Genomic DNA, 26,925 nt, shown 5'->3' with positions numbered 1-26,925 from the left:
TTTCATCGTGTTCAAATCGGTTGAAGCATTGAGCAATGTTGAAGCAACCGGCGATCATATTATCAACCGCAAAAAAGTTGACCTCAAAAAGGCAAAGGATATACTGGGCAAAATCTTCGATGGTGGATTAACTACTGAGCTAACCGATGACGACATCATATCTTATTTCGTGCAGTTTGGAACCATAGCAGACACTCAGAGCATTTCCAAATCGGTAAATAAGAATTACGTGAGCACTCTGGACAATACGTTGACATTGAATATATCAAAATCACAACAGATCCCGCTACTGAACGGTCAAGAGGCTTCGCTTTCATCGTGTTCAAATCGGTTGAAGCATTGAGCAATGTTGAAGCAACCGGCGATCATATTATCAACCGCAAAAAAGTTGACCTCAAAAAGGCAAAGGATATACTGGGCAAAATCTTCGATGGTGGATTAACTACTGAGCTAACCGATGACGACATCATATCTTATTTCGTGCAGTTTGGAACCATAGCAGACACTCAGAGCATTTCCAAATCGGTAAATAAGAATTACGTGAGCACTCTGGACAATACGTTGACATTGAATATATCAAAATCACAACAGATCCCGCTACTGAACGGTCAAGAGGCTTCGCTTTCATCGTGTTCAAATCGGTTGAAGCATTGAGCAATGTTGAAGCAACCGGCGATCATATTATCAACCGCAAAAAAGTTGACCTCAAAAAGGCAAAGGATATACAGGGCAAAATCTTCGATGGTGGATTAACTACTGAGCTAACCGATGACGACATCATATCTTATTTCGTGCAGTTTGGAACCATAGCAGACACTCAGAGCATTTTCCAACCGGTAAAGAAGAATTACGTGAGCACTTCGGACATTGCGGTGAGATCGAACATATCAAAATCACAACAGATCCCACTACTGGACGGTCAAGAGGCTTCGCTTTCATCGTGTTCAAATCGGTTGAAGCATTGAGCAATGTTGAAGCAACCGGCGATCATATTATCGACCGCAAAAAAGTTGACCCCAAAAAGGCAAAGGATAGACAGGGCAAAATCTTCGATGGTGGATTAACTACTGTGATAACCGATGACGACATCATATCTTATTTCGTGCAGTTTGGAACCATAGCAGACACTCAGAGCATTCCAAACCGGTGAAAAATAATTACGTGAGCACTTTGGACAATACGGTGAGATTGAACATATCAAAATCACAATAGATCCCGCTACTGGACGGTCAAGAGGCTTCGCTTTCATCGTGTTCAAATCGGTTGAAGCATTGAGCAATGTTGAAGCAACCGGCGATCATATTATCAACCGCAAAAAAGTTGACCTCAAAAAGGCAAAGGATATACTGGGCAAAATCTTCGATGGTGGATTAACTACTGAGCTAACCGATGACGACATCATATCTTATTTCGTGCAGTTTGGAACCATAGCAGACACTCAGAGCATTTCCAAATCGGTAAATAAGAATTACGTGAGCACTCTGGACAATACGTTGACATTGAATATATCAAAATCACAACAGATCCCGCTACTGAACGGTCAAGAGGCTTCGCTTTCATCGTGTTCAAATCGGTTGAAGCATTGAGCAATGTTGAAGCAACCGGCGATCATATTATCAACCGCAAAAAAGTTGACCTCAAAAAGGCAAAGGATATACAGGGCAAAATCTTCGATGGTGGATTAACTACTGAGCTAACCGATGACGACATCATATCTTATTTCGTGCAGTTTGGAACCATAGCAGACACTCAGAGCATTTTCCAACCGGTAAAGAAGAATTACGTGAGCACTTCGGACATTGCGGTGAGATCGAACATATCAAAATCACAACAGATCCCACTACTGGACGGTCAAGAGGCTTCGCTTTCATCGTGTTCAAATCGGTTGAAGCATTGAGCAATGTTGAAGCAACCGGCGATCATATTATCGACCGCAAAAAAGTTGACCCCAAAAAGGCAAAGGATATACAGGGCAAAATCTTCGATGGTGGATTAACTACTGAGCTAACCGATGACGACATCATATCTTATTTCGTGCAGTTTGGAACCATAGCAGACACTCAGAGCATTCCAAACCGGTGAAAAATAATTACGTGAGCACTTTGGACAATACGGTGAGATTGAACATATCAAAATCACAATAGATCCCGCTACTGGACGGTCAAGAGGCTTCGCTTTCATCGTGTTCAAATCGGTTGAAGCATTGAGCAATGTTGAAGCCACCGGCGATCATATTATCGACCGCAAAAAAGTTGACCCCGAAAAGGCAAAGGGTTGAAAGGGCAATATCATCGTCGTTGGATTAACTGCTGAGCTCTCCGATGACGACATCAAATTTCATTTTGCACAGTTTGGAACCATAGCAGACACTCAGATGCCGTTTGACAAAGTACAAAACCAAAGAAATGGATTTTGTTTCATAATTTTCGAAACCGAGCATTTCCAAACCGGTGAAAAATAAATATGTTAGTACTTCAGACAGTACGGTGAGATTGAACATATCAAAATCACAACAGATCCCACTACTGGATGGTCTAGAAGCTTCGCTTTCATCGTGTTCAAATCGGTTGAACCATTGAGCAATGTTGAAGCAACCGGCGATCATATCAACGACAAAAAATTTGACCCCAAAAAGGCAAAGGGTAGACAGGACAAAATCTTCGATGGTGGATTAACTACTGAGCTGACCGATGACGACATCATATCTTATTCGTGCAGTTTGGAACCATAGCAGACACTCAGAGCATTCCAAACCGGTGAAAAATAATAACGTGAGCACTTTGGACAATACGGTGAGATTGAACATATCAAAATCACAGCAGATCCTACTACTGGACGGTCAAGAGGCTTCGCTTTCATCGTGTTCAAATCGGTTGAAGCATTGAGCAATGTTGAAGCAACCGGCGATCATATCAACCGCAAAAAAGTTGACCACAAAAAGGCAAAGGATTGACAGGGCAAAATCATCGTTGGTGGATTAACTGCTGAGCTTACCGATGACGACATCAAATTTCATTTCGCGCAGTTTGGAACCATAGCCGACAATCAGATGCCGTTCGACAAAGTACAAAACCAAAGAAATGGATTTTGTTTCATAATTTTCGAATCCGAGCATTTCCAAACCGGTGAAAATCAAATACGTGAGCCCTTTGGACAGTACGGTGAGATTGAACATATCAAAATCACAACCGATCCCGCTACTGGATGGTCAATAGGCTTCGCTTTCATCGTGTTCAAATCGGTTGAAGCATTGAGCAATGTTGAAGCAACCGGCGATCATATTATCAACCGCAAAAAAGTTGACCTCAAAAAGGCAAAGGATATACTGGGCAAAATCTTCGATGGTGGATTAACTACTGAGCTAACCGATGACGACATCATATCTTATTTCGTGCAGTTTGGAACCATAGCAGACACTCAGAGCATTTCCAAATCGGTAAATAAGAATTACGTGAGCACTCTGGACAATACGTTGACATTGAATATATCAAAATCACAACAGATCCCGCTACTGGACGGTCAAGAGGCTTCGCTTTCATCGTGTTCAAATCGGTTGAAGCATCGAGCAATGTTGAAGCAACCGGCGATCATATTATCAACCGCAAAAAAGTTGACCCTGAAAAGGCAAAGGGTTGAAAGGGCAATATCATCTTCGTTGGATTAACTGCTGAGCTCTCCGATGACGACATCAAATTTAATTTTGCACAGTTTGGAACCATAGCAGACACTCAGATGCCGTTCGACAAAGTACAAAACCAAAGAAATGGATTTTGTTTCATAATTTTCGAATCCGAGCATTTCCAAGCCGGTGAAAATCAAATACGTGAGCACTTTGGACAGTACGGTGAGATTGAACATATCAAAATCACAACCGATCCCGCTACTGGATGGTCAATAGGTTTCGCTTTCATCGTGTTCAAATCGGTTGAAGCATTGAGCAATGTTGAAGCAACCGGCGATCATATTATCAACCGCAAAAAAGTTGACCTCAAAAAGGCAAAGGATATACTGGGCAAAATCTTCGATGGTGGATTAACTACTGAGCTAACCGATGACGACATCATATCTTATTTCGTGCAGTTTGGAACCATAGCAGACACTCAGAGCATTTCCAAATCGGTAAATAAGAATTACGTGAGCACTCTGGACAATACGTTGACATTGAATATATCAAAATCACAACAGATCCCGCTACTGGACGGTCAAGAGGCTTCGCTTTCATCGTGTTCAAATCGGTTGAAGCATTGAGCAATGTTGAAGCAACCGGCGATCATATTATCAACCGCAAAAAAGTTGACCTCAAAAAGGCAAAGGATATACAGGGCAAAATCTTCGATGGTGGATTAACTACTGAGCTAACCGATGACTACATCATATCTTATTTCGTGCAGTTTGGAACCATAGCAGACACTCAGAGCATTTCCAAATCGGTAAATAAGAATTACGTGAGCACTCTGGACAATACGTTGACATTGAATATATCAAAATCATAACAGATCCCGCTACTGGACGGTCAAGAGGCTTCGCTTTCATCGTGTTCAAATCGGTTGAAGCATTGAGCAATGTTGAAGCAACCGGCGATCATATTATCAACCGCAAAAAAGTTGACCCCAAAAAGGCAAAGGGTAGACAGAGCAGAATCATCGTTGGTGGTTTAACTGCTGAGCTCTCCGATGACGACATCAAATTTCATTTCGCACAGTTTGGAATCATAGCAGACACTCAGATGCCGTTCGACAAAGTACAAAACCAAAGAAATGGATATTGTTTCATTATTTTCGAATCTGAGCATTTTCAAACCGGTGAAAATCAAATACGTGAGCACTTTGGACAGTACGGTGAGATTGAACATATCAAAATCACAACAGATCCCACTACTGGACGGTCAAGAGGCTTCGCTTTCATCGTGTTCAAATCGGTTGGAGCATTGAGCAATGTTGAAGCAACCGGCGATCATATTATCAACCGCAAAAAAGTTGACCCCAAAAAGGCAAAGGATAGACAGGGCAAAATCTTCGATGGTGGATTAACTACTGTGATAACCGATGACGACATCATATCTTATTTCGCACAGTTTGAAACCATACCAGACACTCAGATGCCGTTCGACAAAGTACAAAACCAAAGAAATGGATATTGTTTCATTATTTTCGAATCTGAGCATTTCCAAACCGGTGAAAAAAAATACGTTAGCACTTTGGACAGTACGGTAAGATTGAACACATCAAACTCACAACAGATCCCACTACTGGACGGTGAAGAGGCTTCGCTTTCATCGTGTTCAAATCGGTTGAAGCATTGGGCAATGTTGAAGCAACCGGCGATCATAACAACGGCAAAAAATCTGACCCCAAAAAGGCAAAGAGTAGACAGGGCAAAATCTTCGATGGTGGATTAACTACTGAGCTAACCGATGACGACATCATATCTTATTTCGTGCAGTTTGGAACCATAGCAGACACTCAGAGCATTTCCAAATCGGTAAATAAGAATTACGTGAGCACTCTGGACAATACGTTGACATTGAATATATCAAAATCACAACAGATCCCGCTACTGGACGGTCAAGAGGCTTCGCTTTCATCGTGTTCAAATCGGTTGAAGCATTGAGCAATGTTGAAGCAACCGGCGATCATATTATCAACCGCAAAAAAGTTGACCCCCAAAAGGCAAAGGGTTGAAAGGGCAATATCTTCGTCGTTGGATTAACTGCTGAGCTCTCCGATGACGACATCATATCTTATTTCGTGCAGTTTGGAACCATAGCAGACACTCAGAGCATTCCAAACCGGTGAAAAATAATTACGTGAGCACTTTGGACAATACGGTGAGATTGAACATATCAAAATCATAACAGATCCCACTTCTGGACGGTCTAGAAGCTTCGCTTTCATCGTGTTCAAATCGGTTGAACCATTGAGCAATGTTGAAGCAACCGGCGATCATATCAACGACAAAAAATTTGACCCCAAAAAGGCAAAGGGTAGACAGGACAAAATCTTCGAAGGTGGATTAACTACTGAGCTGACCGATGACGACATCATATCTTATTCGTGCAGTTTGGAACCATAGCAGACACTCAGAGCATTCCAAACCGGTGAAAAATAATAACGTGAGCACTTTGGACAATACGGTGAGATTGAACATATCAAAATCACAGCAGATCCTACTACTGGACGGTCAAGAGGCTTCGCTTTCATCGTGTTCAAATCGGTTGAAGCATTGAGCAATGTTGAAGCAACCGGCGATCATATCAACCGCAAAAAAGTTGACCACAAAAAGGCAAAGGATTGACAGGGCAAAATCATCGTTGGTGGATTAACTGCTGAGCTTACCGATGACGACATCAAATTTCATTTCGCGCAGTTTGGAACCATAGCCGACACTCAGATGCCGTTCGACAAAGTACAAAACCAAAGAAATGGATTTTGTTTCATAATTTTCGAATCCGAGCATTTCCAAACCGGTGAAAATCAAATACGAGAGCCCTTTGGACAGTACGGTGAGATTGAACATATCAAAATCACAACAGATCCCACTACTGGACGGTCAAGAGGCTTCGCTTTCATCGTGTTCAAATCGGTTGAAGCATCGAGCAATGTTGAAGCAACCGGCGATCATATTATCAACCGCAAAAAAGTTGACCCCAAAGAGTCAAAGGGTAGACAGGGCAAATTTTTCGATGGTGGATTAACTACTGAGCTAACCGATGACGACTTCATATCTTATTTCGTGCAGTTTGGAACCATAGCAGACACTAGGAGCATTCCAAACCGGTGAAAAATAATTGGGCACTTTGGACAGTATGGTGAGATTGAACATATCAAAATCATAACAGATTCCACTACTGGACGGTCAAGAGGCTTCTCTTTCATCGTGTTCAAATCGGTTGAAGCATTGGGCAATGTTGAAGCAACCGGCGATCATAACAACGGCAAAAAATCTGACCCCAAAAAGGCAAAGATTAGACAGGGCAAAATCTTCGATGGTGGATTAACTACTGAGCTAACCGATGACGACAGCATATCTTATTTCGTGCAGTTTGGAACCATAGCAGTCACTCAGAGCATTCCAAACCGGTAAAAAAAATTACTTGAACACTTAGGACAATACGGTGAGATTGAACATATCAAAATCACAACAGATCCCGCTACTGGACGGTCAAGAGGCTTCGCTTTCATCGTGTTCAAATAGGTTGAAGCATTGAGCAATGTTGAAGCAACCGGCGATCATATTATCAACCGCAAAAAAGTTGACCCCAAAAAGGCAAAGGGTTGAAAGAGCAATATCATCTTCGTTGGATTAACTGCTGAGCTCTCCGATGACGACATCAAATTTCATTTCGCACAGTTTGGATTCATAGCAGACACTCAGAGCATTTTCCAACCGGTAAAGAAGAATTACGTGAGCACTTTGGACATTGCGGTGAGATTGAACATATCAAAATCACAACAGATCCCACTACTGGACGGTCAAGAGGCTTCGCTTTCATCGTGTTCAAATCGGTTGAACCATCGAGCAATGTTGAAGCAACCGGCGATCATATCAACGGCAAAAAATTTGACCCCAAGAAGGCAAAGGGTAGACAGAACAGAATCTTCGTTGGTATATCTCTTCGTTGGTATATCAACTGCTGAGCTTACCGATGACGACATCAAATCTCATTTCGCGCAGGTTCGAACCATAGCAGACACTCAGAGCATTTCCAAATCGGTAAATGAGAATTACGTGAGCACTCTGGACAATACGTTGGGATTGAATATATCAAAATCACAACAGATCCCGCTACTGGACGGTCAAGAGGCTTCGCTTTCATCGTGTTCAAATCGGTTGAAGCATCGAACAATGTTGAAGCAACCGGCGATCATATTATCAACCGCAAAAAAGTTGACCTCAAAAAGGCAAAGGATATACAGGGCAAAATCTTCGATGGTGGATTAACTACTGAGCTAACCGATGACATCATATCTTATTTCGTGCAGTTTGGAACCATAGCAGACACTCAGAGCATTTCCAAATCGGTAAATAAGAATCACGTGAGCACTCTGGACAATACGTTGAGATTGAATATATCAAAATCACAACAGATCCCGCTACTGGACGGTCAAGAGGCTTCGCTTCCATCGTGTTCAAATCGGTTGAAGCATTGAGCAATATTGAAGCAACCGGCGATCATATTATCAACCGCAAAAAAGTTGACACCAAAAGGCAAAGGGAAGACAGGCAAAATCATCGTTGGTGGATTAACTGCTGAGCTTACAGATGACGACATCAAATTTCATTTCGCACAGTTTGGAACCATAGCAGACACTCAGATGCCGTTCGACAAAGTACAAAACCAAAGAAATGGATTTTGTATCATAATTTTCAAATCCGAGCATTTCCAAACCGGTGAAAAAGAAATACGTGAGCACTTTGGACAGTACGGTGAGATTAAACATATCAAAATCACAACAGATGCCACCACTGGACGGTCAAGAGGCTTCGCTTTCATCGTGTTCTAATCGGTTGAAGCATTGAGCAATGTTGAAGCAGTTATATTTTTCCCAACACCAAATCGTTATTTTTAACACCTCGACACGTGTTTCGATCACCAAACGATAACGATTTGGTGTTGGGAAAAAACTCCAGTGATATGCATTACTACACCAAAGGTTCCAAACACTGCATCATAAGTATATTATCTCTGGCAAATTGATCTGTGCATTCTTCAATATTATTAATTTCAATTGGATTTTTTTTAAATATCCCATTAATGAAGTAAATTATTTTTGTTACAAGTTTTTCTTTGTATGGCATGAATTCATCTCTGTGTGTGTTTGGTATTATTCGTTTTGATTGAGATGGGTGAGGGTTTTAATTGAGGAGAGGAGTAGGTGATAAAGAAGGGGTATTTTGTTTCCGTTTCTTTGGATTATTTATTGTAGTGAAAGATGATTTCCGAACCGGTTTTTGAACGAAGTTGACATGTGATGACTCTGATTGAGTGGGGAGCAAATTGGGAAAATTTTGTAGATTATTCAGAATTGAAAATCAATCATTAGTAACGACCTTACTGTATGAAGGGTTAACGAATATTAACTCAGCTTCTTTGAATAAAGACGATTCTTAGGACATTATTTATTTTTTTGCCGAGAAAAATTAGTAAATTTTTCAGATATGGAAGTGTGATCATTACTTTTACAATACATACAGTATAATTCGTCCTGGCATTGTCCATTTTCTGGATGAGTTGTTTGGATTTACATTGTCTGTTCGTGTGTCCGTATCTCAGACATTTGAAACATTGAACTACCGGATGAATGTATGGTTCAACCATAACATTTACTAGATTGATTGGTACATTCGGAGGTAGTTCACTTCCCAAGAAGGATACTACTATCATTTGTCGATCAACATAAACCTCTTTGCCATCCTTTTCTGAGGAAAAGGTGTCCACCATTCAAATGATCCCCTTTTTCTGGGTGTAGAATTTGGGTATATTTGCAATCGTATCGTTTATTATGATAGTTTTGTGATTTATAAGACCATTGGCTGCTTCAATGAATGAGAAAATAACTTTAACCCTATTAATTCCAACTGATTTGATGTCGAGTACGTTATCTTTAAATTGGTTATGAACCATCAAAAAATGACCTAATTTTATGGGAAACAATCTTCCGATATTTTTATTCTGATGCTCAACAAAAACGTAATACGGACCTTTATCTCATGACCTATATCTGTTGTCTAGGTCGATCATATTTGGACTTCTTTTTTCTGTATCTTCTGTTAGTGCTTTTTGCACTTCATCAGGTGGCCCTGTACCGCACGGTGCTTCTTCCATTCTATCTTATCTTGATACTAATCTATGTTTTTATGATACTATAAAACAGAATGTATTTATTTGGCACTCTCACGAATATTTATATTTGAAGCACAATTCTGATTCAATGTCACTCTCGGATTTCACTAATCGCAAATTTTTTATCTAGCCCGAACACCTGTAGACAGTTTGACTGCCGATGCTGAACTATCCAAAATGACGGTCAAGAGGTTTCGCTTTCATCATGTTCAAATCGGTTGAAGCACTGAGCAAAGTTGAAGCAGCTGGCGGTCATATAATCAACAGCAAAAAAGTTTACCCCAAAAAGGCAAAGGGCAGACGGAGCAAAATCTTTGTTGGTGGATTAACTGCTGAACTTACCGATGATGACATCAATCTCATTTCACACAGTTTGGAACCATAGCAGAAACCCAGATGCCGTTCAACAAAGTAAAAAACCAACGGAAAGGTTTTTGTTTCATAACCTCCAAATCAGAAAAAGTTGTTAGACATTTGATTCAAAATCCAAAACAAATGAGTAAGGGCAAAGAAGTCGATGTGAAGAGAGCCAACTCTAATACTAACCAAATGAGTGGACCAGTGTGATGGAGGGACGAGGAGCCCGAGGTGGTCGCGATGGTGTACAAGGAGGCCGCGGTGGTTTGCGATGAGGCCGAGGTGGCAGAGGGGGGTTTTGGAGAGTCGGGTTTCGACCATGGCCAACAGGGGATTGATAACGGTTATGGAAATTCCGGTGGATACGGACCAGGTTATGACTACTATGGAGGTGCTGGTTTTGCGGGCTACGGCCAAAGGTACCAACCGTACTAAAAGAAAACTTTGATATATCTGATCTGTCTATCTACGAATGTTATTTACTCTATATTGTTTATATGCATCTTCTCTTTGAAATTTATTATGATTAAATGTTATATTCTATAAAAAATCAATTTCTTTTTATATTTATTTCATGTTTGTTTAAGTGTTTATAGTAACCATACGACCTTTACTATTACAGCTCTTTACATTTCTATTCAAAAGATTCATCACTATTTTCAAGAATGTCAAATTCAATAATAAGTATCAAACAGTCGATAGCTTTCAATTCGAAATCGATGTTTGATTGGAAAAGAATTTTCCGAAAGAATTCCTATTGAATGAACAGTTTAGATTATTTAAATATCGCGATTTTAAATTTTGAATAGTGTTACGGTATAAATATTTCATTCTAGTACCGCAGAGTATAGGTTGTTCACGTTCAGAAGAGAATGACGTCACAAGATGACAAGTTAAGGCGTTGCCAACATGTGCACTATTTCAAAGTTTCAATTTTTTTTGTACTGTTGGTATGTTTCATTGCTATTATCCTTACTCACTTTTAGTATTTGTTAGGACTATTTCGACAATGCTTTAGGCATATTGAATATACGCAGGCCTTATCAAAAGATATGATTAGTTCTGAAAAGAAAAGAAAGACTGACAGTTATCGAGTTTTTTTCGATTCGGCAATGCCTGAAATTTTTCTATCAGTTGAGCAATTTACAAAATGAAATGTTACTAGTTTCATTGCTGTGAACGCATTTCCTGGGAATTTTAACGTTGTTATGTTGGTTATACAAAATTACTAAAAATGACGTAATTCTCTTAACGTAAACAGCCTATAAAAGGGAATCGATACTACGTTGTACACATTTCAAAATTTCAATTTTCATCAATGCATAAACCAATACGCTAACACTGAAGATGGCGGTCATATTTGTGAATATTTTAACAAACAAAAAGAGTGGCAAGTTGGAGATGTATTTTTTCTATTCGAACATCCAGTAATTTTTATTGAAAGTGCTCTATACATTCTTTATTGGATCTTACATCATTTTTCTCATTTACCACACTGCCTAATTAGACTTGAATATTTACGTTTCGATATTCGCCAGCATTTTGAACATCCCCGTTTCTATACTTCCTTCATGTATTTTTTAAGTTATTATTAAAACGTATTCAACCCTGTTTACCCAATTAATTTAAAAATTAAACATTTATACACGGCATAGAAAAACGCGAATATAAATATTCACAAATCCATTTTCAGTTATTTGAGTAAAGCATTTCATAATTGAAAGATAACAAATCTCGTTCGAAATTTTTTATTGCATACGAAATGTGACTCGTCAATCAAATTCTGTGCATAATTGAAAAGTACATTTTTTTCCGAGACGAACCGATTATACATACCTATATGAGTGTACCTATACTAAACTGTATTTCTTGAATTTCCACACATAAAAATTTACTTCACAAACTGAGATCGATAAAAAGTGTTGAAAATGATGAAACTTCTTCCAACTCATTTTCATTGAAAAATAAGCTGTTATCAAAAACTGACTTGAAAGTATACTAATATTTAAAACTCTTTTCTGAAGAACTAAATCAAAAAGCAAGGGCAAACAGAGTCAAGTTATCAAATAGTTTGAAGATTCAGAATCAATCTCTGTATATGCTGAATACATTTCAAAATAGAGGCTCCAGCTCTATTCTCAAGTTGACGAGACACTTCTGTAAAAAGCTGTTATAGCAGGAGAGGCTATAAGTTTGAAGATATTTTCGTTCATTCACTTCAAAAAAGTGTAGTGAATATATTTTAATGAATCCTATTATTTCTTTTCTTTTGGATCATTCAACTGAAATAAAAATAACATACTGAATTAAAGATGAAATGTGACGATTGTTTCGAAAGTACTTTTTCTGTAGTGTAATTTAATGTTTAGACAACTCAGTAGCACTTGTGCTAACTAAGTTGAACTTCGCCTTTTGTTATGTCAGCAACTAGCTCTCTAATTTATTTAAATATTTGTATGTAACTACAGCTGGGTAACAATAAAGACGATTATTATTATTATTATTATTAATATCATTAAGTAGTTGTTGCAGGTGGGCTTATTCTTTCAGTTGATATCTGAATGCAACTTCTATGCATGATCTACACATATTTGTAAACAGTATATTTTGAACTCAATTACTTTATTCCTCCTCGAAAAAAACCTCATATCTCCATAAATATACTCCTTTTATTTCACTGAAACCAGTTAGTTATACAAGGGATAGAAAATAGCGTAAAAATAAATTTAAAATCGACTTGCAATGGTTTTTTTTTTCAGTAGGACACCTCAATTTTAATGAGAACTCGAATCAACAGTTTTCCTTAGGATATTCTCGTAGTATACAAATTTGAAATGACCAATGAACAAATGAAAATGTTTGAATTTGTTTTGATGTACTGTTCGTGTTTTCATAAGTAGTTCACCATGATAATTGACATTTTTGAAAAGCAATGTAAAGTAAAATAAAAAAAATAAAGACTTTGTATCTCCATGAAAAAATACAAGCTGATAATATAAAAGACCGCTTTGAATATTGTAATATTCATGATGAGATATGTAAAAAAAAATTCTAAATTGAGAAACACAAAAGTCGATTATATTCTATAAATTTCCACTGAATATAATTAGAAATTCAGTATCAATATTTTTTGATGAATTCGGTATATGCTTCACTAATTGAAAATAATCCTCCTTCATCGTCATGTCTGTTTCCCAAATCTAGATAAAAAACTATTGGTTACGAGAAGAACTATAAATTAGACAAAAATGTTCGGGGGATTTGAATCGTGAGGAAATTACAAAATCGAACTACTAGTTCAGGTAAAGTTTACAAACCTGTCATTCAGGTATAATTACCCCAAGAATTATCCTGAATAGGATCTTCCAAAATAGAAATTGACTATCTAGAAAGGTAGTCAAAACTCTTTTCCAACATCTTTTAAAAATATGCCAGGAGAAAAGATTCTTCTCTACTTCATCAATTTCAATTTTCTCTTGAATAATCGTGAAATCTGATAATCGAAATGAAGATTTCAACTTAATTTCAACCATGAATATGAATATTTTTAATTACCATAACATTTTGAATTTTTTGTGGAAAAAGTTACATAACTGATTTGTAGATACTAAAACGGGAGAATATGCAGATTTAGAAAGCCAATACCGTTCTTTCCCGATCTGTAGATGTTGTATTCTGCGCATTAATTCTTTGAAACAAAAACAGAAGTATGTAAGTAAATTGAAAGTTCTCTAATTTTTATGGAAATACGTCAACTTTCATAAATTTTGTTATTGCTTGAATCTTGAATTATTAAAATTCCACAAAAATTCAGCGAGTTGATAACTTCGTAGGGTTGAGCTCTAAAAGAAAAGTTTTCAACAGGCTAATTTTACGAGAAATCAACTTGAAAAGTTTTTTTTTGTAAGATTTTTGTGTATGAGATGATATTATGATTTTCTCAAAGTATTTGATATTGACGGAAAACCCTTCTTGCAATTTTCTTTTGATAAAATATTTTTATCGTCGATGGTTTTTCAATAATTTTCAACAATCAAGATATTTTTTCTGGGATATTCCAATGTAAATACCATTTGCACCTGACAATATGCGGGATCGAAGAGCAAGAATTAAAGCTTTTCAACTACTCAAAGAATGTTCAGCGATATCTAAAGCCCTTAAAACAAAATCCCATATTCACCCCTGGTTGGAAATTGGTCAGGTCAGGACTATAATCCCTTCCCATTAACAATTTCATGAACTGTACAGAACTTTCTGCTAGTGAAGTGATTATCCTAAGAATTAAGGGATTACGAATACCTATTTCTATTATAGTTCAAAGAAATTCTAGAATAACATTAGCAGAAAGGATGTTGAATATGTTTTTACAAAAATTACAGTGGAAATTCAGCAGCACCAATTTTTATGCAGTTTGTTAAAAAAAATCGAAATTTGACCCCTGACCATTTCTGTTTTTCAAATCAAATTAGGATGCGAATACCTTTAAGAGAAACAGGCTATAAATTTCAAGTTATTCCAGTGAATACTGTCTTATGCATTGAAGTGAAAAAATATTAGAAAAAAATATATTATTTTTGTGAATATACAATTCGTTTTATATCAGTTAATCATAACATATTGAATTATCCCTAATAAACTAATAGCAACTCCCATAAACCCACGAAAAAATTTAGAGCTCTTCTCTCATCAAATGAAAATCTAGGAAGATTAACAGTTTGATATTTAGACTTTCTCAAAACTTTGATAATCTATAAATCGGCATATGTATCATTTTAATCTAGCATGGGAAAGAAACGGAGAAAATAACAAGTAACTGTTATAAAATAGTTCAGTAGTTCATGTAGGTAAAATAAATTGATATTGAGAACATATTTTCAAAAAAAAAAGAAAATGCACTTCATAATAAATCAATCCTACATCAATGTATTACATTAAACAATATATATGATATATGAAAGCATGTAGCTAAAATTATCTATTTTACAAGACGGTTTTTTCTTATAATTACCCATGTCGAAATTTGTATATTTTTTTCGACCTTCTTCGGGTATTTTTCCCTTCCACAATCTGAAAAATATGAAAATTTTAATGGAGAATTTCATACACGTGAAAAAACGACAAACTTTTAAGTTCACCCTGATAATTTACTGCGTGTTGTTGGCGGGGTGAACTGAAAAGGTTGGCCTTTCTACACGTGTATAAAGTTTAACATTACCATTTCAAAATGTTTCATATGGTGGAAGGTGAAAATACCGAAAGAAGTTTGATAAAAGCTGATTTTTTCTTCACAAAAACTGATTTCGTTCAATATTACTTCTTGTTTACCTTCACAGGTGAATTTGACAACAAGATTTTACATGCTTCTATTTGTTACACCGTATATTGGTAAAATATACAGTGGTAAAATAGATAGCCCATTGTACTGGTTCTGAAACATTCACACGAAACATTTTTGATACCCAACTGCTTCATCTCAAACTTATGGAAGCTCGATGTGACTCACACTGATTTTAACGCCATTTTTTCGAAAATTCACCAGATTTTTAACGGAAAAAGTAGTCTTTACTAGCAGACATTCGTCAAATCCCACAGTTAGGAAAATTTCAGATATACTTATCAATTGCAGTATTAATTTGATAAGTATTTCATAAGTAAAAGTCCAGATAGCAATGAGCCTCCGTATGCGAAATAAAGGAAATTTCGGTTAAAAATATCGACTCTAGGATTGGAATTGTACACTGTTTTTTTTTGGGTGTATAACCTTCCACAATCTGAAAATATTAAAGCTAAATCAATAGAGAATCTGCAGAATTGTAGTGAAGGGCAAACTGAGAAGTTTACCCTGAAAAGTTACTGCGTAATATAAACTACAGGAAAGTCCAACTAACCAGTAACTTGTCGTATTCATAAACTTAGCCTACACATTGAAAAAACTTATTGAAAAATTAAATATTGATACTTAGCTTACTTAAGTGGTTAACGTTTCGGAAAACAATACTTTTCCATTTTCAAAATCTGTATTCACTATTAAAATCTCGCCCCAAACTGTGATAGTTGTAATTTCTTCTGAAAAGTCAGTAAAGCAGTAACTTTTCGGGGTGAACTTTTCAGTTTGACCTTTACTACTATTCTATAGATTCTCTATTGATTTAACTTTTATTTTTTCTGATTGTGGAAAGTTATGAACCCAAAAAAACATTATAAAATATTGTGTCCACAACAAAAAAAATATCGTTAAAAGAATGTGATTGGAACTTTTCATATATTGTTGGAAATAGGGTTCCGCGAAACAATGTTATACCTGCCATCGCGATAAAAAATATTTTTATACTGTTCAATAACAGGTTGAAAATAGAGAAGCAAATTACCAGAAAAAAATTCGCAAATTTTTCTTAAACTATATTCTCTCCTTAAAAATCATCTATCGTCAATAGTTTTCGAGTATGTTACAAAAAAAACTAGGTATTTCTTGTCTATGATCTTAGAGTTTTCATAACTTTTGTCCAACTGTTTATGTATCCGACCAAAACTGTTGCACATTTTTCTAGATAATAAAAATGTTATGAGTTCCCGTGGTTATTTCAACAATGACACATTTGGAAACATGTGAAATAGTCATTTGAAATGCAGTAGCTTATACATGTAATCTATACTATCTATCCTGCTGCATTTTGAAATTTGAAATTGAAATTTGAAATGGCAAAAGCATCACAAAGTTCAATGTTTAGGAAATCGAGTTATTTCTTGAAGGTCTCTTTCAATCTCAAATACCAGTATTTTTTTCAAAGGGGATCTTGAAATTTTTGATATTCGGAAAAGAAACGAACTACGTCATTTTTTGAATGAGATTTGGATGGGGTTATTCTTGAACCTACTGTCTGTAACACATACTCATTAGAACTATAATTGTCGAATACGAGTTTAATCATAAGTTCGGATACAACAACAACTGTCATATAAATGATCGAGAATTGTAAATGTGTAGTATTCACCGGACGGCTTGGTATTCCTGACCTGAGATAAATGGGGATTTAAGTTGGCATACTTGATGATTTACCTGATTTATTTCATATAAAGGAGGTAACTTTACTATATTTTCATAGTAGTGTTCAGATTTATTTGACCAGTCTCAGGTGAAGTTCAGTTTATAGTTCACAGACAAGTATTTCTCCATCATAATCATCGACCATGAATGTGTCTTCGGTTGAACAAGTACAACAAAACTGTGATTTCCAAGGTGATACCGGTGGCTCTGATATTCCTGCTACTGTTAAAGCAGATAATTCTTCTTCTGTAAGCGCAGATATTGCTTCTGATAGCGCATTTGTTTCTGCTTCTGTTGGTGCAGATATTTCTGCTTCAAATGACCCTCCAACAGTCGATAGTGGTAATGCTGACGCCAGGAAATTATTCGTCGGAGGAATGCATTTCCAAACCGGTGAAAAAGAATTACGTGAGCACTTTGGACAGTACGGTGAGATTGAACATATCAAAATTACAACAGATCCCGTTACGGGACGGTCAAGAGGCTTCGCTTTCATCGTGTTCAAATCGGTTGAAGCATTGAGCAAAGTGGAAGCAGCTGGCGACCATATTATCAACGGCAAGAAAGTTGACCCCAAAAAAGCAAAGGGTAGAAAGGGCAAAATATTCGTTGGTGGATTAACGAATGAGATTACCGATGACGACATCAAATGTCATTTCGCGCAGTTTGGAACCATAGCAGACACTCAGATGCCGTTCGACAAGGTAAAAAACCAAAGAAAAGGATTTTGTTTCATAATTTACGAATCCGAGCAAGTAGTTAGAGACTTGATGAAAAGCCCGAAACAAACAATTAAAGGTATAGAAATCGATATAAAGAGAGCCAATTCCAATCAAATGAGTGGACCAATGATGGGGGGTCGAGGAGCCCGAGGTGGTGTGCAAAGAGGTCGCGGGGGTGTGCAAGGAGGTCGCGGGGGTGTGCAAGGAGGTCGCGGGGGTGTGCAAGGAGGTCGCGGGAGTGTACAAGGAGGTCGCGGTGGTGTGTGGGGAGGCAGAGGTGGCAGAGCAGGTTTTGGAGGACCGGACTTCAATTATGGCCAACAAGGGTTCGGCAGCGGCTATGAAAATGCCGGTGGATACGGACCGGCTTTTGACTACTATGGAGGGGCTGGTTTTGGGGGCTATAGCCAAAGGTACCAACCATACTGAAGGACGCCTCTAATATTTCTCTCAAATGTTATTTAATTTATTTTGCTTGTGTATCTTTTCTGTGATTGTGTGATTAAATTTTCTATTCTATATAAAAACTGAATATCTTTCTCTCTCAAAATCATGTTCATATATATGTTTGTAGTAGCCATAATACCACTACTAGTGCAGCTTCTTATATTTTCATTCAAAAGAATTGCCACTATCTTATATTCAAGATGGAGAGGGTTCTCAATATAATTTGTAGGGTGATTTTTAAGACATGCTATGCTCAAATTCAATAGAAGGTATCAAACTTTCGCTAGCTTTCAGTTCCAAGTCGATATCTGATTAAGAAGGAAGTTATTCATGAGAGTTCTGAACAGGTAACAGGTAATATAATTCTTGTTTGCCATTTTTTGCGAGTACGTTCCGCATGGTTAGATGAACCAAATTATTTATATGAATGTTTCATTTTGGCTGATATGGAATATAAGTGTTGTCAAAAATATTTCTAGGACTATGTATACATTACGAAATCTTTAATTTCATTTACTAATCCTACTATTCATTCAGTCCTTAGGTATGACATAATCTCTTGTAGTAATGCATCAAAGGTATGTCTTGATAGCATATTTGTCATTCAAAAATCTGCAGTGAGTAGCATAATCTTTGTCAATTATGATAGAAAGTGTCGACCAATATTTGTAAAACTCAAAATAACGGCAATAGTTTGAAAAGAACAGATAATATAGGATCTAAGCTATACACTAGATTATCTGTCGAATTTCATAACTTGCCATTCAGATGATTCAAAAACTTATTGAAGAAAATATTAACCGAACATCCATTATATGAAATTGATCAATTTTTCGAAGTTATTCAAGAAAAAAAAATCACTTTTGTGATCACCTTCTGAACTTGCACTCAACTATGTCAGTTACTTCATTTATAATTTGTAAAATACTCATGGCTTTACATTTTAGTCAATTTTTATAAGATTGGAATTTTATCTTATAAACTTATTTTTGTTTCGTAAATCTAATGATCCTGCAAGCATTTTTTAAAAACTGTATTGATGCATCTTGTCCTCTCGAACTTATTTTAGAAATTCATTCGACGTGTCTAAAAACTGTGTGTTTCTGAAGACTAATAAAATTATCAATATCATATGACATCTCCGAAGGAGGCTTTTTTCTAAATATTCTTGCATACAAAAAGCGTTGCAGGTTGTAATTAATTTTTGTTATGGGAACTTTCAATCGTTATCGCAAAGTCTCTTTATATTCTATGTTTTATGTAATATATTCCTTATATAGTATCTTAAATTTAATTTTTACGTGTTTTTATCTTTGTTGAACCGTATCAATCCATTAATAAATTCAGAAATGACGCAACATTTATGAGAATCCTCACTGAATGAATTCTAGAAGGGACGTAAAAGGTCTTAGCTCCTTTACACGTATTTACTACTTTTACATAAAAGAAAACAAATTCAATTTTATAGTAACCATGCTACCATTATTATTACAGCTCTTTACATTTTTATTCAAAAAAATTATCACTATATTCAACAATGTTCCTAATGAATTGTAGTGTGGTTTTTATGACATGCTATGCTCAAATTCAAAGTATATGTATCTTTTTTTAAATTTATTTTGATCGAATGTTCTATTCTGTAAAAAAATCAATATCTTTTTCATGTTCATATAAGTGTACAGAGTAACCATACTACCTTTACTATTACAGCTCTTGATATTTTTATTCAAAAGAATTATCACTATATTCAACAATGTGAGGGTTCTTAATATAAATTGTAGTATGGTTTTTAAAACATGCTATACTCAAATCCAACGTATATGTATCTTTCATTCGAAATTTATCATGATTAAATGTTATATTCTGTAAAAAATGTATATCTTTTTCATGTTCACATAAGTGTTTACAGTAACCATACGATCTTCAGTATTACAGCTCTTTACGTTTTCATTCAAAAAATTATCACTATATTCAACAATTTTAGGGTTCTTAATATAAATTGTTGTGGTTTTTGAGACATACTATACTCAAATCCAACGTATATGTATCTTTTCTTTGAAAATGATTATGATTAAATAATCTATTCTGTAAAAAATGTAAATCTCTTTTATTTGTTTGAAGGTGGTTGACAATGTTTCCTGGTGTATTTCATCAGTTCAGACTTCCACTGTCTAATATAATATAAATTGATTTGAAATCCTTGAAAGAATCTGTAAAAAAATTAAAAAGATTAACTGAAAAATAACAATTTTATTAGACAAGAAACTGAAATTACAAAGAAATAACATACAAGCAACAACCAAAAAAAAAAATAAAAAAAATAGAAATATTAATACAAGCTGAAAATTAAAAAATATTAACAAAAACATTAAAAATTAAAATTAAAAGTTTCGATTGTTAGAATCCACAATCATCTTCGGGTGATAACAGTTATGACCCGAAGACGATTGTGGGTACTAACTAACTTTGATCATTTGTATTTTTCAAGTTATTATTGAACCGTATTCAACCCTGTATACCCAATTTGAATATTAAACATTCATACACGGCACAGAGAAACGCAAATATAAATATTCGCAAATCTATTTTCAGATATTTTCTTTGAGTAAATCACTTCAAAATTGAAAGATAACATGAATAAACAAATCTCGTTCGAAATTTTTTATTGCATACGAAATGTGACTCGTCAATTAAATTCTGTGCATAATCGAAAAGTATATTTATTTTCGAGGCAAACCGATTATACATATACGAGAATACCTATATACGAGTATACCTATATTCAGCTGTACTTCTTAAATAACCACACATAAACATTTACTTCAGAAACTGAGATTGATAAAGAGTGTTGAAAATGACGAAATTTCTTTCAACTCCATTTCAATAAAAAATAGGCTGTTGTCAAAAACCTACGAAAGTATTTACTAATATTAAAAGCTCTTTCTGAAGAACTGAATCGTAAAAACAAGGGCAAACAGTTTCAAGTTATCAAATAGTTTGAAGATTCAGTATTGATCTCTGTATATGTTGAATACATATCAAAATAGAGGCTCCATCTCTATTCTCAAGTTGACAAGACACTTTTGTAAAAAGCTGTCATCGCAGGAGGGGCTGTAAGTTCTAAGATATTTTCGTTCATACAGTTCAAAAAATATAGTGAACATATTTTAATGAATCCTATTATTTCTTTTCTTCTGGGTCATTCAACTGAAATAAAAATAACATACTGAGTTATTATTTTTAACATAAAAGCAACTCGATTCTACACACGAAAATTTTGAACTCTTATCTCTCCAAATTAATAAAAAAAAACTTCCAGTCTCAATTGTATATGTATTTTCTTTTCTTAAGGATAAGAAACGTCTTGGTAAGTGGCTTATGTAGATATAGGTATTATAGATGAAATGTGACGATTGTTTGGAAAGTACACTTTCTTTAGGGTAATTCAATGTTCATGTGAAACTAATTGTTGCAGGAAGGTTTTTTCTTTCAGTTGGTATCCACACGCAACTTCCATGCATGATCTACACATATTTGCAAACAGTATATTTTGAACTCAATTGCTTTTTTTTTCTCCTTTAGAAAGAAACCTAATGTCTCCATGAATATACTTCTTTCAATTCACTGAAACCTGTTAGTTGAACAAGGGATAGAGAATAGCGAAAACATACATTTAAAATCGACTTGCAATTTTTTTTTCAGTAGGACACCTAAATTTTACTGAGACCTCCAATCAACATATTTCCTTCGGATATTCTCGTAGCATATAAATTTGAAATGACCAATGAACAAATTCTGATCGTACTGAAAAAGTAGCTATATTTTTCTCCGAGTCGAACCAATCATTTGATGGTGTTATGATATAATTTTCGTGTGTTTTCATAAGTATAGTACCATAAAAATTGATATTTTTGAAGAGTAATGTAAAAATACAAGCTGATAATATCAAAGGCCGCTTTTAATATTTTAATATTCATAACGAGTTATGTGCAAAAAATTCTAAATTGAGATATTAAAAAGAAAAGTCGATTATATTTTCAATTTTCCATTGAATATAATTAGAAATTCAGTATCAACATTTTTGATGAATTGGGTATATGCTTCACTAATTAAAAAATAATCCTCCTTCTTCGTCATGTCTGTTTCCCAAATCTAGTTGAAAAAACTATTGGTTACGAGAAGAACTATAAATGAGACAAAAATATTTAGTCTAATCAACAAGTTCAAAAACATGAAAAATAGAGATAAAGGTCCTGAAAATATGAGCAATAGCTCATTCGATTCGGAATCACCTCTAGAAAAATGTTTTTGAAGGATTTTGGTGCAGGTGAAAAATTGCAAGTGTTATTAACAAAATAGCTTAAAAAAATGGTATTTAGTTTTTCGTTAATAACTCAAAAAATATTAATATTTGAGCAATTTTGAAAAGAGCTCGTTAAAGAGGAGGAAATTTCCGATGAAAAAGAATGGAATCCCGAAACTCTATCTCGATTATTTATAATTTTAATTTGACGTTGAAAATAGGGCTGTTACGGCGCGCTGCCTCTAAAGAGAGTTTACCGAAAGAAATAATTTTTTTATAATATAAAATGTCATTTTAAAGATTTGAAAAAATCTAGTATCTTCTTAACATTTGAATGAATCGAGTCCGTAGAAAAAAAAAAGTTTCATCACCATTTTTCGAAAAGTTATTCAATTGTTAACTAACAAATTTTTTCCCAATCTCCGTTGGCATAAATAATGGGATAAAAGGTATAAATAATTGGCCTATAAATTTTAAACTTCGTGGAGCCCTTTTGATATATAAATATACTTCATACGATCCTGCGATAAAAGTTCATAAAAATGTATTAATTTGTTAATCATGATTTTTCATAACTAATGCAAAATTAAATATCTAAAAATTGTTGATAAAATTTGTTTTTTCAATTGATATTTAGCTATGTCTGTTTTCACATTGAACAATGGCAGTTATTAACATAGGATATGAATTTTTTACGTGATTTGTTTATTAAATTGTTTTAAAAGAATAGAGAAATTCAATATTTTTGAAACATTTTTTTGCTGTTTTGTTGTCTAGAGATAATTATGATTGAATTTTTTTTTACTAATTTTCATGTTCAGAGTCCGTATCCACCGTCATTTCCATAGCTGTTACCGAACCCCTGTTGGCCATTGTCAAAACCCGGTCCCCCAAAAACCTCTTCTGCCATCCCGGCCTCCTCTCACACCACAGCGACCTTTATGCACACCACCACGGCCTCCTCGTCCCCCCATCATTGGTACACTCATTTGATTAGAATTGACTCTCTTCATATTAACATCCTTTTCTTTGATTTTTTTAACTTTGTCGAACGGCACCTGAGTTTCTGCTATGGCTCCAAACTGTGCGAATTGAGATTTGATGTCGTCATCTGAAAGCTCAGCAGTTAATCCGCCAACGAATATTATGCCCCTTCTACCCTTTGCCTTTTTGGGATCAACTTTTTGCCGTCAATAATATGATCGCCAGCTGCTTCAACTTTGCTCAATGCTTCAATCGATTTAAGCCATATTGTCTTCTGCGTTTGAAATTACAAGGACTCACACTGTAGTTAATGGGTACAAGCTATCCGAGTCCTGTTTCAAATCTTATCGGTTTTTTGTTCAATGTGACTTTTTATAAATCAACACACTCGTGTTTGTATTGTCTGTGTGGTCGTTCTGATATCTATATTCGAAAGAAGTAAATAAACCTACCATTTCTAAGAATATGTGATCTGTAGATTGTAGAATGCTATCTCTATAAGAGGTAATTTTTCACTTCCGATTAACTAGCTTTAGTTGTTGATTGAATAAGTCACCAGTTGATTCAAATGGACCTTTGAATCCTAAGAAGTTATGTCTTCAGATCCAGGAACTTCTCAAGAAGATAACCCAGCTGCTAATGATAGTTTTACGAACTATTACACTGAAAGGGTATTATTCGTTAGCTATCTGAAGTGGAGTACCAGAGTAACAGAATTAATGAATTACTTTGGAAGATATGGTAAAGTAAACGTAAGCCTACAAACTCATACGACTGGACAATCAAAAGGATTCGCATTCATCTATTTCGCATCTTCTAACGCATTAAAAAAAGCAGGAGAGGTTAGTGCACATATTATCGACGGAAGAAAAATTCACCACAAAATAATTGCAAACCATATTAGTGAATTATATGTTTCTGGTCTAACAGCAGAACACACCATTGCTGATATCAGATCACATTTTGGAAAGTTTGGAGAGATTTTGGAAGTTTATAGGCCGGACAACGGTGAGAAATTTTGTACCATCATATTCAAATTAGAAGAAACTGTAAATACTTTGTTGAAAAATCGATTTCAAATTATTAAGGGTACAAGAGTGGAGGTAACGAGAATGCACCAAAGACCAGGAATGGGCAGAGGAAACATGAACAGGAGCACAGGCAACATGAGGGTCGAAGAAATCTTGACGAGACAGCTATCATCGCAGGAGCAACGTGGACCACCTCCTAACAATCCACTGCTTGGAAGAAACATATTACCACAGACAAGTCATGGACGACTGTTAGACGGACACAGATTACCGCAGGAAAGAAATGCAGCAAGGCTAGAAGAAAATCCACTAAGGCTGGATGAATTTGGGTATCCGCTATGGGGTTCTGGACTACCACCAGCAGGATGTGGACCCCCACCGGTGGGATGTGGACAACCATTGATGGGACGGGACCTACCATTGGTGAGCCATGGATTACCAAAGATAAGACCGACGGGAGGACATGGACCTCCAATGTTAAGACATGGATCACCTCTGGTGAGACGTATACCACCGTTAGGAGAGCAAAGATTACCTATGAGAGGGCGTGGGCTACCGGTGGGAGGACATGGACCACCGATAGGAGGACATGGACCACCGATAGGAGGACATGGACTACCGATAGGAGGACATGGACCACCGATAGGAGGACATGGACCACCGATAGGAGGACATAGACCACCGATAGGAGGACATGCACCACCGATAGGAGGACATGGACCACCGATAGGAGGACATGGATCACCACTGGTGAGAAGTATACCACCGTTAGGAGAACAAAGATTACTTATGAGAGGACGTGGGCTACCGGTAGGAGGACATCGACCACCGATACGAGAACATGGACTACCGATGGAAAGATATAGACCACCGATGGGAGGACATGCACTACTTGTGGGAGAACGTGCACCACCGGTGGGAGGACGTAGACCGCCTCTGACAGAATGTGGACCACCGATGGGAGGACTTCCGTTGGCAAGATATGAACCACCGATGGTGGGATATGGACCCCCGACGGGAGGATATGGACCACCAGTGGTAATATATGCATCCCCGATGAGAGAATATGGATCAACGATGGGAGGATATGGACTTCCGATGGAAGGATATGGACCCCCGATGGGAGGACTTCCGGCGGAAAGACATGCACGATCGGTCGGAGGACACGGACCACCGATGGGAGGACATATACCACCGATAGGCTATCGGCCTCCACGGATGAGACCAGATCTTGTGTCAGAAAGTCGTGGACAACCAGATGCACCAACGACGGACAGACAGGAAATGCCGCCGGAGTCAAATGAACAAACTTTGGAGGAAAGTACAACACCAGGCCTAAGAAGGAATAGGCGGGGCAGACAGATTCGCACTAATGTAGGGCCGCGTTTTTTTCAAAAAGACGATGCGTAAAGTTTCATCCAAAAGGAATTGGTTTATTAGTGTAATAGAGGCTCTTTTTGTATAAATTAACTGTACCGGGAGATATAATAGTGGTTCGCATATCCAACTGACCTATACGACGAAATATTGTTCAATCTCTAGGTAACAGTGAATATTGATTCATGTTTGTCTTTGTTTTTGTTCGTGACCGATGAATCTTAGTATAGTTTCATATCGCTGCGTAAGTTTTTATTAAATGTGATTTTATGTTTCTATATATGTGTATTATAAATTGAAAGAAGTATATTTTTAGGTGAGAGTAATTGTTGGCAAAGAAAGGTTTTCGATTTTTGTTTCTCCATCCTTGTACAAAAAGATGTGGGAATTTTCCAATGAAAGAAATAAATCAATGGATAAGTAGAAAAGGAAACCCTTCTTTTCCAAAAATTTTCATTATGTTCATTGATTATTATTATAACGAGAAGTTGTCGAACACAGTATATTAGAAAATTACAACCTTCTTTGATTCCAATGTGAAATCGAAATATCTCATCATATTTTGTGTGCATAATTTACTTGTCATTTACTTACTTTACAAAGCATATTATGTTTCATATAATTACAAAACTTTTTATTCTATTTTCGCATTTTAATTTTCTATATTATGTCCTAAATATTGGTGGATAACACAAAATTTTTCAACTCATTGCTCTATACTTTTTTGTACGAAATGAATACCTAGTCATTTTCAAAACGATAACTGATTGAAATTTTGCAACTTTCGAAAACCCACTCATTTCAGGTTTTTTGAA

At 36.0% G+C, this 26,925-nt stretch overlaps 3 protein-coding genes across 3 annotated transcripts in view; 2 read left to right on the top strand and 1 right to left on the bottom strand.

Annotated features, from left to right (window-relative positions):
• pico (ras-associated and pleckstrin homology domains-containing protein pico) overlaps nt 1–26,925 on the bottom strand; it is a 477,116-nt gene that overhangs the window by 240,525 nt on the left and 209,666 nt on the right.
• Nucleotides 17,292–18,490, top strand: LOC141479966 (RNA-binding protein squid-like). Its single transcript, XM_074169550.1, has one exon. It carries the CDS (start codon nt 17,390–17,392, stop codon nt 18,395–18,397), a length of 1,008 nt encoding a protein of 335 aa, XP_074025651.1. The 5' UTR covers nt 17,292–17,389; the 3' UTR covers nt 18,398–18,490.
• LOC111509346 (uncharacterized) lies at nt 24,570–26,752 on the top strand. Its single transcript, XM_023165068.2, has 2 exons — nt 24,570–24,710; nt 24,791–26,752. The coding sequence occupies exon 2, from the start codon at nt 24,815–24,817 to the stop codon at nt 26,141–26,143; it is 1,329 nt and encodes a 442-aa protein (XP_023020836.2). The 5' UTR covers nt 24,570–24,710; nt 24,791–24,814; the 3' UTR covers nt 26,144–26,752.

This window comes from Leptinotarsa decemlineata, unplaced genomic scaffold, assembly GCF_025532065.1.
Source record: "Leptinotarsa decemlineata unplaced genomic scaffold, Ldec_3_MD MMD2_P_RNA_scaffold_5, whole genome shotgun sequence".
NCBI classification, from domain to species: domain Eukaryota; kingdom Metazoa; phylum Arthropoda; class Insecta; order Coleoptera; family Chrysomelidae; genus Leptinotarsa; species Leptinotarsa decemlineata.
This window is presented reverse-complemented; position numbering and strand designations above follow the sequence as displayed.